Source organism: Plecotus auritus, assembly GCF_963455305.1.
Source record: "Plecotus auritus genome assembly, chromosome: 2".
Lineage (NCBI taxonomy): Eukaryota > Metazoa > Chordata > Mammalia > Chiroptera > Vespertilionidae > Plecotus > Plecotus auritus.
Window position 1 is genome coordinate 50037414 of NC_137771.1, and position 12661 is coordinate 50050074.

Consider the following 12661-nt stretch of genomic DNA (forward strand, 5'->3'; position numbering starts at 1 on the left):
AGTCCCTGCTATCAAGAAACTCACAGATTTCCTCATTCTTTGTCAGCTTGCTGTGATCACATTTTCTTCCAAAGAACCTCAAATAAATGCCTTGTGGATAGAACCTTGAAGTTCCACAGAACACAATTCAACAATCTCCAAATGATGACTCAGGCCAGATTGTGTAATGCAGGTTTTGTTTGCAGAACTGAAAGCGCTCAGCACTTACCTAAATTTCAAGTTTAAATAATTTTAAAACAAAGACATTACGTGTTAGGATTTAAAGTATAGATATGAAATACACAAGCACCCTTGGATAAAATTATGAATTAGCCACTACCATTCCTTTACTCAAGCATTGTCCCTTGCAGTTAGTGATTTAAGTACAAAATAACAGCTCAAATAAATGAGCCAGAAAACTGACTTATCACTTTTCTTTTCCACTAAATTAAGATCAAGAGACCTGGAGAATATTTTGTTTAGAACGATACAAAAACTCCCATTTACCTTTGCAAAAAATGATTTCTGTGACCTTTGACTATAGAATAACCTTAGTAATGCAAGCACTGTTTTGAACGCAAACATAGGAGGGCATTTTCACCACTTTTGGTGACTTCAGTACGTTTAAGACATGTTTTTTCATTTATTGCATCAACTCATAAAACTAAGGAAAGAACCTTCAACCTATTCAGTGAAAGTCTGTACATTAAAGTTTGCTTTTCGAAAATATGCCACTACTGCTTACTTTCCACCCACAGGTTGCCATTATCTCAAAGGTGAAATTTTAGCATATGACTAAAAGGTCCTATAGCTGCAGCTTCATGATTCAGCACCTAACATCAATAATTCAGAGTGAGATCACAGGCTCACTGTGGAAGGTAGTGACATACTTGCCTTATGAAAGAAAGTTTATGGCATATTGAGAGCATTTTGAATTTTGTGGGTGTCAAAGATTTGTCTCTTAGCTAGTGGGGGTGTAGAAGGATCCAACCTTGGGAAAGTCTCTCTGAGAGAGGTGAATTTGGGTTGTAAGGCTAGGATTCACACGTGTGGTAACCAACTCCCTCCTGAGCATGGTTTTGCAGAGTTACCCTAGGCAGGTGGGAAGCCCTTCTGCTTTTTGTGGAAAAGATTCCAACTTGGTTCCCTGCCACCACCAAACACAAATGTGTTGATTTTTCTTTTTTGAGCTCCCAACCCTTGCAACCTTCCAAAAATAAATCAAACCAGCCATCAGGGCACCAAAATAATACTACTAGTAGTAAGCAGCTTTGCCTAGGCTTTCATAAACAACACTTCTGAGGTAAACTTTGCCCCAGAGGTCTGGACACATCTTTTTATGTAACCTGCTTACTAATAATTACTAGACTTGGGTGCATTAACCCTGAAAATAGATTTTAATAGCAACCCCTAAAAACAAAAGACATGAAACTACAATAAAAAAAAAATGTGCACCAACTAGAAAAACACTTGGCAGCCTGCTCCAGCCCAAGCTGAAGACAACAACCTCTCTCTCCCCTCTCCCCTCCAAGGCAAAGAACTCCTGTCCTGCAAACCCGGCCAAAGGGATGTGTCAGCTCAAGGCCCCGCCCTCCGTATCCCAGCCCCGCCCCCGCACCCAGGGCTAGCTTCCGCGCAGCTCCTCCCCCTTCCGCTCCTCAGCCTTGTTCCAGGAGCTGGGGTCAAATTGTCTCCAATGCTGATTTGCATAGCCCAATGGCTGCGCGTATGCAAATGAGACTGGAGGTGGTTGGCTGGGGGTTGGCTGGATAACTTCTGTACGCGGGGGCCTTTGTCCTTCAGTGGCTGTGAGGCAGCTGAGGTGTAGGTTTTGATGCTCCTGGTGGGGCTGAGTGTGGAGCCCGGAGGTGACGGGCGAACGATCCCGGCGGGAGGGGCGGACTGCGCGGTGGCGGCGGGCGCTGGAGGAGCCTGTGAGGGAGTACCGAGCCGGCGCCCGCGCGCCCTAGGGTGCAAGAGCTGCTCCGCCGCTCTCTCTCTGTGCGGGAACTGCAGTTGCAATATGACTTTGGAGGAATTCTCTGCTGGAGAGCAAAAGACCGAAAGGTAGGGCGGCCGGAGCCTCTCCCGGAACTCTGGCCCGCTGTGCACCCCAGTGCTGCCGGGCTGTGGGAGGCTTGCGGTGGAGTGAGCGTGCAAAAGTTTGCAGAGGGTACCTCTCATCTTTCTTCCTCGGGGACCCTTCCAAGGGTGCCCACGGACGAAAAGAGCGTGTCCCCCCCCCCCCCAACCCGGCTGAGCCCTTCTGAGCCCTTGCAAAGGGTAGAAGGACCCTCCTTGCCGGTGCGGCTCCTGCAGCTGGTATCCTGTGTCAGCACCCGGCGCCAGGGACTGGCAGCGCCCTCGGGGGAGGGCGGCGGGTGGCACTCTTGGGGCTTCTCCCGGGACTCCCAGCTTCTAGGGGTCATGAATGGTGAGGGGGTCGGGGGTTTGCAGAAAGCTGAGATGCGCAGTGGCTCATGCACTCGGGAGGGAGGGTCGCGGTGCAGGGGGAGCGGGCGGCCACAGCCCCGAGGGACCTGGACTGACGGGACCCCTTTCTCTGGCCGGCATGCAGGATGGATAATGTGGGGGATGCCCTGGAGGAAGTGCTGAGCAAAGCCCTGAGTCAGCGCACCATCACGGTTGGGGTGTACGAGGCGGCTAAGCTGCTCAATGTGTAAGTGGGGCCCTCGTGCGTCTCTCCTGGCACCCCCTCCCACCCCGACCCCGGGAGGTCGCCCGCGCGGGCCGCTCCTAGCCCTGCAGCGTCGCTTCCTGCTGTTTTTCAATCTGCGGGTGGGTGTCTGCCCCAGGGGGAGCGAGCGGATCGGGGCGGGTGTTGCGGGCACCCACCAGGGCTGGTGGTGCATCTGCGCTCACCTACCCCACCCGCTGCCCGCAGCGACCCGGACAATGTGGTGCTTTGCCTGCTGGCTGCCGACGAGGACGACGACAGGGATGTGGCTCTGCAGATCCACTTCACCCTAATCCAGGCGTTCTGCTGCGAGAACGACATCAACATCCTGCGCGTCAGCAACCCTGGCCGCCTGGCCAAGCTCCTGCTGCTGGAGACCGACGCCAGCCCGGGGGCCAGCGAGGGCGCCGAGCAGCCCCCGGACTTGCACTGCGTGCTCGTGACGGTGAGGAGGAAGGGGTCTCCGTGCAGATCGGGGTTAGCGTCCTGGAACTAAGGGCGCCGGGCCGGAGAGTTGCCAGACTGCAGAGTGGAATGGGTGGGGGTCAAGAGCGTGGCTGCCTTTGCCCCATTAGCGTGTGGCTGGACTTTCAGCCGAGATGTGCCAGTTTCATCATCGGGGTTTTCTCTGGTACAGAACATGTCTAAGCACGTTGAAGGCTGCCAGCAGCGGAAGAGATCCTTGTGAGTCAGCACTGTCAGCCCAGCTACTCCCTACCTACATCTGCACTACCTCCCGTGACTAATTCCTTTAGCAGGGCAGATTAGATAAAGCCAAATAAATTCCTGGCTCACTCTCATTAAGGAGTCAGCTTCATTCTCTGCCAGTCAAAGCTAAAAATAGAAATGGTGTAGGAGACAGACCTAATTAATTCCCTAGAAATGCATGAAGAGGATAGTGGAAATTTTTTCTTTGCCATCTTGCATTTTTTTTTAATGGAGCTTTTTTTTTGTTTTCCTGATTAAAAAAACCTTTCGTAGGTAGATAACTTGTGGTTGCAGAGGTCCATGTGATAGCTTTGCCTCCTACATTTTACTACTTTTTGGCTGCCTAATTTTGCTACTGAAAAATACTACTCTGTCTTTTGGGAGGATAACAGGTGGCAATTCTAGTGAATTGCTATGCAAGTCTCATCTCACTGTGAGCACAGCATGGAAATATTTCTCAGTTGTTTCATTCAGGTTTCTGCCACAGTGCAAGTTTGGTAAGACAGACCTGTGAATGATACTCGCATGCAAAACTGAATAAATATTGTCATGCAAACATATGTATATGGCTCTGTGGAATTGCATTAATTCAAACTTTGCAGAGTATAGTTTAGTACACAAGTACCCTTAGTGGTTTTGCAGGAAACCCAACGACTTGGAAGACATTTTATTTTTTATGGTTGTAACTGGTCTTCATGTCACACAGCCAAAGTATAGAATGTTCACATGTCTTCCCCTCAACAGTAGTGTAATTATTAGCAAATGCTGACTTTTTAATAGTAAACTTATTTTTCTAAATTTGTTCCTAGAATCCACATTCATCGCAGTGGAAGGATCCCGCCTTAAGTCAACTTATTTGCTTTTGCCGGGAAAGTCGCTACATGGATCAGTGGGTTCCAGTAATTAATCTTCCTGAACGGTGATGGCATCTGAATGAAAATAACTGAACCAAATTGCACTGAAGTTTTGAAATACCTTTGTAGTTACTCAAGCAGTTACTCCCGACACTGATGCAAGGATTACAGAAACTGATGTCAAGGGGCTGAGTTCAACTACATGCTCTGGGGGCCCAGCGTTAGATGACTTTGCAGATGGAAAGAGGTGAAAATGAAGAAGGAAACTGTTGACACAGAAATACAAGTCAAAAGGAACAAAAATTACAAAGAACCACGAAGGAAGGAAACCAAACTATGTATTAATTTAGGATGGTTGAGTTACATTTAATTAAACCAAATATGCTTTGTTAAAGTTTAAATGTGCAGCAGTTGTTTGGGTATTTTGGGTTTATATGCCCACGAGTAAAAGAAAAGCAGGAAGGGTTAATCATATTTTAAAACCATATTTTATTGTATTTTGATGAGATGTTAAATTCTCAAAGTTTTATTATAAATTGTACTAAGTTATTTTGACATGAAAGGTTATTTATGCTATAAAATTTTTGAAACAATACCTACAATAAACTGGTATGGAATAATTGCATTATTCCTTAATGTGTGCTTTTGTTTCTTTTAACTTGGACTTTATTTTTAAAAAGCTTTTTAATATGAAAAAAATTAAAATTTCTGAAATCATATGTATAATATGTGTGTGTCTATATATAGATGTATATCTCTGTATATATGTATGTATATGTTTTTTTCTACTTTTTAAACATTTGGGCTGGACATGGGAGCATACTTTTATTTTTTATTCTTTATTTAACAGACATTTTTCTAATGCCCTACTCTACACTATGCACAAAGTCAGAAAATGAAGGTGATTTAAGAGGAGTTGGATTTGCAGTTAGGAAAAACCAGTATTAAAGCTTGATCAAAGATTTAAGTGCTACACTTTAGATTATATGCAAAATGCTAAGGATTCAAAGAGAGGAGAGTGACTAAAGTTACCTGCAAGACAATTGAAGTTTTTACTGGAGAAAGATCATTTTATGTGGATCTTAACACATGAATTTTATTTCCCCAGCTAGCGAGGGGGAGAGGATATAGCTGGCAATGGCGCTAGTTTGTGCAAATGTGTGGAGGCCTGAAAGGCCAAAACCTGTTCCGGGAACAAAGGATGATTCTGTGAGTGCCTCTGGTGTAGAAAGATAGGGAGAGATAAGGGCAAACAAGTAGGGGGGATTAGGCTTGGACTGAAGGGCATTCTGTGTCACCCTTAGGCATTTGGGCTTCCTGCTATAAACTTTGGGCAGTCAGCAGAGGCCTTCATGCAGGAGTGACTCGATCAGTGTTCTAGGAAGATAACACTGGGGACTCAGAAAGACGGCTTATTGGGATAAGCGGCTGTAGGTAAGAAGGCCAATTAGGAAGTAGCTCTAACAGTCTGGGGCTGTGTATTTTGCAGAACCATACTTAGGGAATAAACAGGGACGTGGCTTGGCCAAGAGTTTGGGTGCCTTTATTCTCTTTGGAGAGCTGTGTGCCTTCCAGCTGGACATTGCTGCTGTGGCTCTGAGGGGTCAGGTTAAATTATGTCAGATGGGAGAGATGGAAGAAAAGAAATAAAAGTCTTCAACAGAACAATCATCTTTTAGTTGGAACAATCACTTGATAATTAACTGCAACAATCTCATGTAGATATAGCCAAAGAAAGCAAAAATGCTTCTGAGGCAAAAACAAACGTTGCTTGCCCTAACTGGTTTGGCTCAGAGTATAGAGCATCGACCTGCGGACTGAAAGGTTCCAGGTTCGATTCCAGTTAAAGGGCGTGTACCTTGGTTGCGGGTACATCCCCAGTAGGAGGTGTGCAAGAGGCAGCTGATTGATGTTTCTCTCCCATCAATGTTTCTAACTCTCTATCCCTCTCTCTTCCTCTTTGTAAAAAATCATTAAAATATATTTAAAAACAAAACAAAAAACTAATGTCGCTTTAGTCCACAGGATTTTTGCCTACTTCTCAAACCATATCCTCCATGGCTCCCCTGCCATCTGCCTCCCATCTTTGTCATGACTACATGCAATCGGGGAAAAGTAGAAATCAGAGTAGAGAAAAATAAACCAACTAATAAAAAGCTCCAAGTTTCTGCATAGCGTATGAATAACATAGACTCACGAGCCCTTCACCTTGCCATTAAGTTGCTGTTTTTCCACATCTGTGAAAAATGTGGGGTTTTAGGCCTTGTTAAGGCTTGTATTTTATGTAAGCCAGCCCCCAATCCAAAATATAACTGGCATTTAATATTTGTTCTTTATGTTACCAAAAGATTGAGGGCAGTAAGTTTTAAACAGATTTTTTTTAACCTTCCCACTAAAGTAAGCATTTTCAATTATTTGCCACAATTACTTGATTGAAAACACTCCTGCAAAGGTGAGTGAATTAAACTAGGAAAATAGAAGGGAGAGAAGCAGGGTTGCATGGTGCAAAGAGCATGGGGATTGGCCAGTAGTAGTCCCTCCCTCGTCTGTGAAATTGAGATAAAGTTACCCATCTTGCAAAGCTGTTGCTTCCTATAAGACTGTACCTTCCCTAAAGGTAAGAGCTAATGTCTGGTTCATAATTATAGCCCAGTACTTAGCACACTTCTTGGCGAGCAGTAAGTGTTGTGTTAATATTTGTTGACTAAATGAATGATTTAGAAATACTAATCAATGCAAACTACATGGCGTGTGATAGGTGCTCACTATAGTGTGTCTATTACTAAAACCCACACGGATAGCAACGGGGAAACTTTACGGCACCAGAGAAATGTTGCTTATAACATGTATTTTAGGAAAGAAGTTTATAATCTCTATTCTAAATCATAATAGTACTTAAAGATATGAAGTGATAGTATACATTCTGCAGGTTGTTTTATTTCAATAAAATCTCAACAATAAATACAAAGCTGTTGTTTTGATTTTTAAGTTTGAACTGTTGTTATTCTTTCCTGATTGAACATTATGTAAAATTAACATGGCATTGAAAAATTCGATCATGAAACATGAGCTAATTGTAAACGTGTGCAATTACCTGCATGGCTTCTACCTCAAATTGATGCTAATATTATTCTGTTGTTGCCTTAAATGCCATTAAACCTACTTATTGAAAGTTGGTGGAAATGTTACAACAGGAACAAAAATCCCCTTATCTACCTAACATGTGTTGTATGTGGAAAATACCTATTTTTACACTGTCGACTTCACCTCGGCATCATAAATATCATTGCCTCCACCTTTCTACAATTAACCAAGGCTCTCAGTAAGTTAAACTTCTATAATGAAAGGACTCATGAAGGTAACTAATCTTCTATAATACATATATTATTTTCCAGCTAAAGAAAAAATGGTCATTTCTAGGAAAGAGCTGTTTTTATACTGTCAGTTGGAAGCATTTCCAAAGCATGTTTTGATCTACCTTACTGTAACCTTTGTGAAATCACTGCTTCCTCAATTTTCAACTATGTGGGTTAAATTTTGTTCTTTGATTCTCGGTACAAGGCTTCAAACAGTAATGAATGTTTCCTTCAAATGAACAAAACTCTCAATGGCATGATTTAACACCATGCAGACTGAGTTGAATCTTTGTTTTTCCTCTCTAACAATCCCTAGGTAAATATAAGAAATTCAGTGAAAAGGTTGTATTCATGAAGACTACCAAAAAATACTTAAGGAATGCTGACTATGGGCAAGGGACTATGGTGGTGATTTTGAAGTCAGACACATACCCCGGCCTCAGGGAGTTTGTAGTCTAGTGAAGCAATAAGACATGTACATCGATAGATGTAATCCAAAGCAAAAGAAGTGCTCGGTACCATAAGAAAGGCCCAGAGAATTGCTGTGGGGGTTCAAAGGGTAGACATCTCTGGATGGCATACGGGGATGAAATGGGGGAAAGGTGGTAAGCTCTTTGATCAGAAGCTAGCATTATATTTTGCAAACAGCACAAATTACTATAGTAGCTCCACAAGTTACAGTCAGGTTGCATCAGGATAATCCCATTGAAGGTGGAAAATGCATGTAATAACTGCACTCTGGAGTTTCGGCTGTTTACCCTCATCATCCCAGGACTGACCTGGAGCTGCGGCTGTTGCTGCATCACAAGGGAGCATTGCATATCGCTAGCCCAGGAAAAGATGAAATTCAGAATTCAAAGTGCCATTTCTACTGAATGAGTACTGTCTTCATGCCACCATGAAGCTGAAAAATTGTCAGTTGAATCAGTGTAAGTCAGAAACTGTCTGTATGTGATTGATAATTCTGCGCGGTCCTGTGAAGAAGACACAGACGTAGCCAATAGGAGTGCTTGTCCCTAAGAAGTTTGTAATCGAGTAGGGAAATCAAGGGCAGTGCCTTCATTCCTTTAACACGGGTTACTGAAAGCCCATCGCGAACCTGGCACTGTGTTAGGTCCTGGGATTACGGAAATGAGAAGGCAAGGTCTGTGCCCTCAAGGCTGTGCACAGTTGTGGAGATGCCCAATATCTGAAATACTGGGTGTGAAGTGATGTTGGGGTAGACTCAAGGCCTATGTGTTCCTGGGGGCAGGGAAGCTTTGCCAGATCAGTGAAACTCGAGGGATGAAGAGACCTGCCAAGGACTATGAGGAGCATGTGTTCCAGGGAGGGGAATTGCAACTTTGGGGGGTATGAATTCAACATGTTTGGGGCTAGCTTCTGGAGGCTACATGCTGAGCAGTGTTCTGCACACTTTATTTATAGTAACTTAATAGCAATCACTACAACCAAATAGAAGTAGGAACTATTATTATCTTCACCATTTTGAAGGTGAAGGGATTGATATGCAGAGATTAATTTGCTCAGAATCATTATCAGTAAGTGGCAAATCCATCCGGGATGCAAACCTAGGCAGTCTGGCTCTAGAACCCAGGTGCTCTAATGACGGGTGGTGTGGGAAAGGTGGTATGAACCAGACCATGATGGGCCCTGCAAGCCAGGCTCTTCTCACTAGGTGATAAAAAGCCATTCATTTAAAAATAACTTAAAACATGAGAGAGGCCAGGAAAAGATGAAACTATGGCCCATAAAGTCTATCTTGGAAACTGGCAGCCAAGATAAATATGGCTTACACAATGTTCAAAAAAACTTAAAAAAAAAAATCGGTAGTCAATTTTTAAACATGGAACCCCAGCTGGTTTGGCTCAGTGGATAGAGCATCAGCCTATGGACTGAAGGATCTTGAGTTCAATTTCGGTCAAGGGCGTGTACCTGGGTTGCAGGATCAATCCCCAGGCCCATGGGGGAGGCAACCAATTGATGTGTCTCTCTCACATCGATGTTTCTCTCTCTGTGTTTCTCCCCTTCCCCTATACTCCCCAAAATCAGTGGGAAAATATCCTTGGGTGAGGATTTTTTTAGAAAAAGAATAAACATGGAGAAATTTCTTGGAAAAAATCCTGGTTTCTATTGTCTATTGAAAATTTGCTGTCTGTGGCAACAATGGTTCCACATTCTGCATGGCAGCAATTGGCTAGAGCTGAGAGGAGCACCTCCCTTTTATTTATTTTATTATTTTTTAATCCTCACCATTGATTTCTATAGAGAGTGTAAGGGAGGGCCAGGGGAGAGAGAAACATCAACCTGAGAGAGACACATTGATTGCTTGCCTCCCACACTCGCCCCTACCAGGGTTGGGGAACCTGCAACAGAGGTACATGCCCTTGACCAGGGATCAAATAGGGGACCCTTTGGTCTGCAGGCTGACGCTCGAACCACTAAACTGGCCAGGGCAGGTGCCTCCCTTTTAGATAAAAGGGTTTCCAGTTTGCCACAGACCTCACCCTTCTTATTGTAAACTCAATCCTATTGGACTGACTTAGGCTTCTCTTTCTAATTCACTTGGGGATGTGAGGTCCACCCTTCACCCCAACAACTAGTATCTCTCAGTCTGGTGCTCAGAGTCTTTCTGGGTAAAGGACAAGCTGTTTGCACTATGAGAATTTCTCAAATTGTTCTGATGATAACAAAAGACCTGGAGGTGTTTATTTAAAAGACAGCTTCAAGACCTCTTTCCAGGAGCTTCAGATTAAGTGGGGTTGGGATAGGCTGAGAATTTGTTTTTTTAACAAGGGCTTCAGGTGATTCTTATTATCAGGGAACTCTGAGGAATGCTGCACGCTCTCCATGCTCTCGGAGTTCTCCCAGCTGGAACTCCACCGTCTCAGGGAGTCAGAGGCTTTTACTTGATTGGCTTCCAGTCTCCGGGCTGTCAGCCCATGAGGAGCTGAGGTATACACATCTCCCTGCAAAGGCTGAGGAGATTTCCAGGGAAGAGTTTTAACCAAAACAACTTGCTCCCTGGGACAGAGAAGTCACCAGTTTACTAAAGTGATTACTGCACAAGAACCACAAAAGGTGAGACCGTCCACACACAGAATAGCTCTTAGCACTGCCTTGAACTGACCGATGAGCTGACCTTATGTGCCAGACACAGCGCTAGCACTTTGGACAAGGCAAGGAAGACGCCGATCAGCAAGATAAAAACCTGTTTTTGCACAGCTTACTGCGCAATGTCAGGAACAAGGTAGGAGCTTGGGAAGTGAGTGGCGTTCCCACTTTTCTTACATCCATTAGTACTTTCTGGCTTATTACATGTCACATTGATTAATTCAATTTCTTGCTAAAGCAACTGAGGCTCAGTGAGGTCAAGAGACACCTCCAAGGTCACATAGCAAGGAAGGGGGAAAATGCAGAACTGCACTGTGAGCTCAGGCCTCTGTGAACCTGTCTCTCAGAGGCCAACCAGACAGCAGAGGTTAGCCTGGGGGAGGGTGGAACTAATTGGATCTAATCTTTGACTTATCCCATAAGTGGGACAGAGCCTCAGGAAAACCAAAGGAGACGAAAAACAGGAGGAGTGAATTCTAAGAATTGTTCTTTTTCATCTCAGAACTTTCAAGGCAGAAGTGATTTTTGTGTCCCTGGGTGCTCTTATGCTGCACATTTTCTGCAATTAAGTGCTGAGAAAGAACTTAATGCAGAAAAGCTGCAAGCTTTCTTAGTATCACCACTTAACACCTGATTATATCCCCATATTGTAATCATATTACCATCATCAAAATAATCGTTTGACAAGAAATGGCTCACCTGGAGAAGAACCTTCTGGTTTCTTTTGTTTCTTTGTGTAACTAATAAAGACAGAGTTGGCCAAAGATAAGCGTTAAGAGTATAGCTGTTGAGACAATGGGCTGCTAGAGCCAGAAAGAGCTGGGCTTGGATCTTGGATCCTAGCTAGAACTTGGGAAAGTTAGTGTAACTTCTCTAAACCTCAGTTATTTCCCCTATAAACAGGGAAAATGCCTGACTGGCGTGGCTCAGTGGCTGAGCATCGACCTATGAACCAGGAGGTCACAGTTCAATTCCTGGTCAGGGCACATGCCCAGGTTGCGGGCTCAATCCCCAGTGTGGGATGTGCAGGAGGCAGCTGATCAATGATTTTCTCTCATCATTGATGTTTCTATCTCTGTCCCTCTCCCTTCCTCTCTGAAATCAATAAAAATATATTTAAAAAAGGTAAAAAGGAAAAACAAGGCTATATCATAGGTTTGTTGTGAGAATTAAAGGAAACAATGCAGAATGCACTTAGCTCAGTTTCTGGAATCGGTCAACATATGTAACCCAGTAACAATGACATCTCCCATGAGTTGGTAGTTTTCTATGTACGTGTGTTATGTATGTTTTCTAGGAAATTATGCCATGTTGGTAAATTAGAGAGTGATCTAAGTAAAAAAGAAAACCCCTAGTAAACTACATAGCCCAACAGAACTGAATATGGAAAGACACCATCCAATTAAGTTTTGTTAATTTCCACTAATCTAGTTTCTCCTCTCTGTTTCTATTAACTTAATTTGGCTCTTTCTCACTCATTTGGATTATCAGAACAGTTTCTGTTCAAAATCAAAGGTTGAGCATGTACTGTGTGCCAAGCACTATGCTAGAACTTGCTATACAAAGGTGATTGTGGTATAATTTCTTCTACCTGCAGTCGAGAAGAGGAATCTAACAAACTATTTTAAGTCAGTGTGGTGCCATGGCAAGTTTGGGCATGTGGTGTGTGTGTGTAAGCAAGCTGGTGGTAATGTGAGGAAGACTTCCAGGCAAAGGAGATGCTTGACCTGAGTCTTGAAGCCTGGTTAGGAGCTGGTCAGGGGAGAACAGCGTGACGAATGAGGGACTTTTTTTTTTTAGTCTGCAGTGTTTGCTAGAAAATTCACTGTTAAGGAAGGGAGTGGAGAGAGAGGCTGAAAGGTAAACAGCAGATCATAGAGAACCTTGTTTGCCCTTCTAAGGAGCATGGGCTTGTCCTGCAAGTGGTATGAGGGCTCTGAGGATTTTATGTAGAA

The 12661-nt window shown here is 43.9% G+C and overlaps 1 protein-coding gene across 1 annotated transcript; it reads left to right on the forward strand.

Moving 5' to 3' along the window:
* The first annotated feature begins 1632 nt into the window (after nucleotides 1–1632).
* On the forward strand, nucleotides 1633–7192 carry GADD45A (growth arrest and DNA damage inducible alpha). Its single transcript, XM_080656216.1, has 4 exons — nucleotides 1633–2046; nucleotides 2558–2659; nucleotides 2885–3122; nucleotides 4195–7192. Exons 1-4 carry the CDS (start codon nucleotides 1814–1816, stop codon nucleotides 4306–4308), a joined length of 687 nt encoding a protein of 228 aa, XP_080512342.1. The 5' UTR covers nucleotides 1633–1813; the 3' UTR covers nucleotides 4309–7192.
* The last annotated feature ends 5469 nt before the right edge of the window (nucleotides 7193–12661 follow it).

Excerpts from the sequence above, each read along its gene's own strand:
- GADD45A (XM_080656216.1), top strand. The coding sequence starts at position 1,814 with ATGCTCCTGGTGGGGCTGAGTGTGGAGCCCGGAGGTGACGGGCGAACG. Across the intron at positions 2,047-2,557 it reads GGAGAGCAAAAGACCGAAAG|GATGGATAATGTGGGGGATG; the intron begins GTAGGGCGGCCG and ends GCCGGCATGCAG. Across the intron at positions 2,660-2,884 it reads GCGGCTAAGCTGCTCAATGT|CGACCCGGACAATGTGGTGC; the intron begins GTAAGTGGGGCC and ends CGCTGCCCGCAG.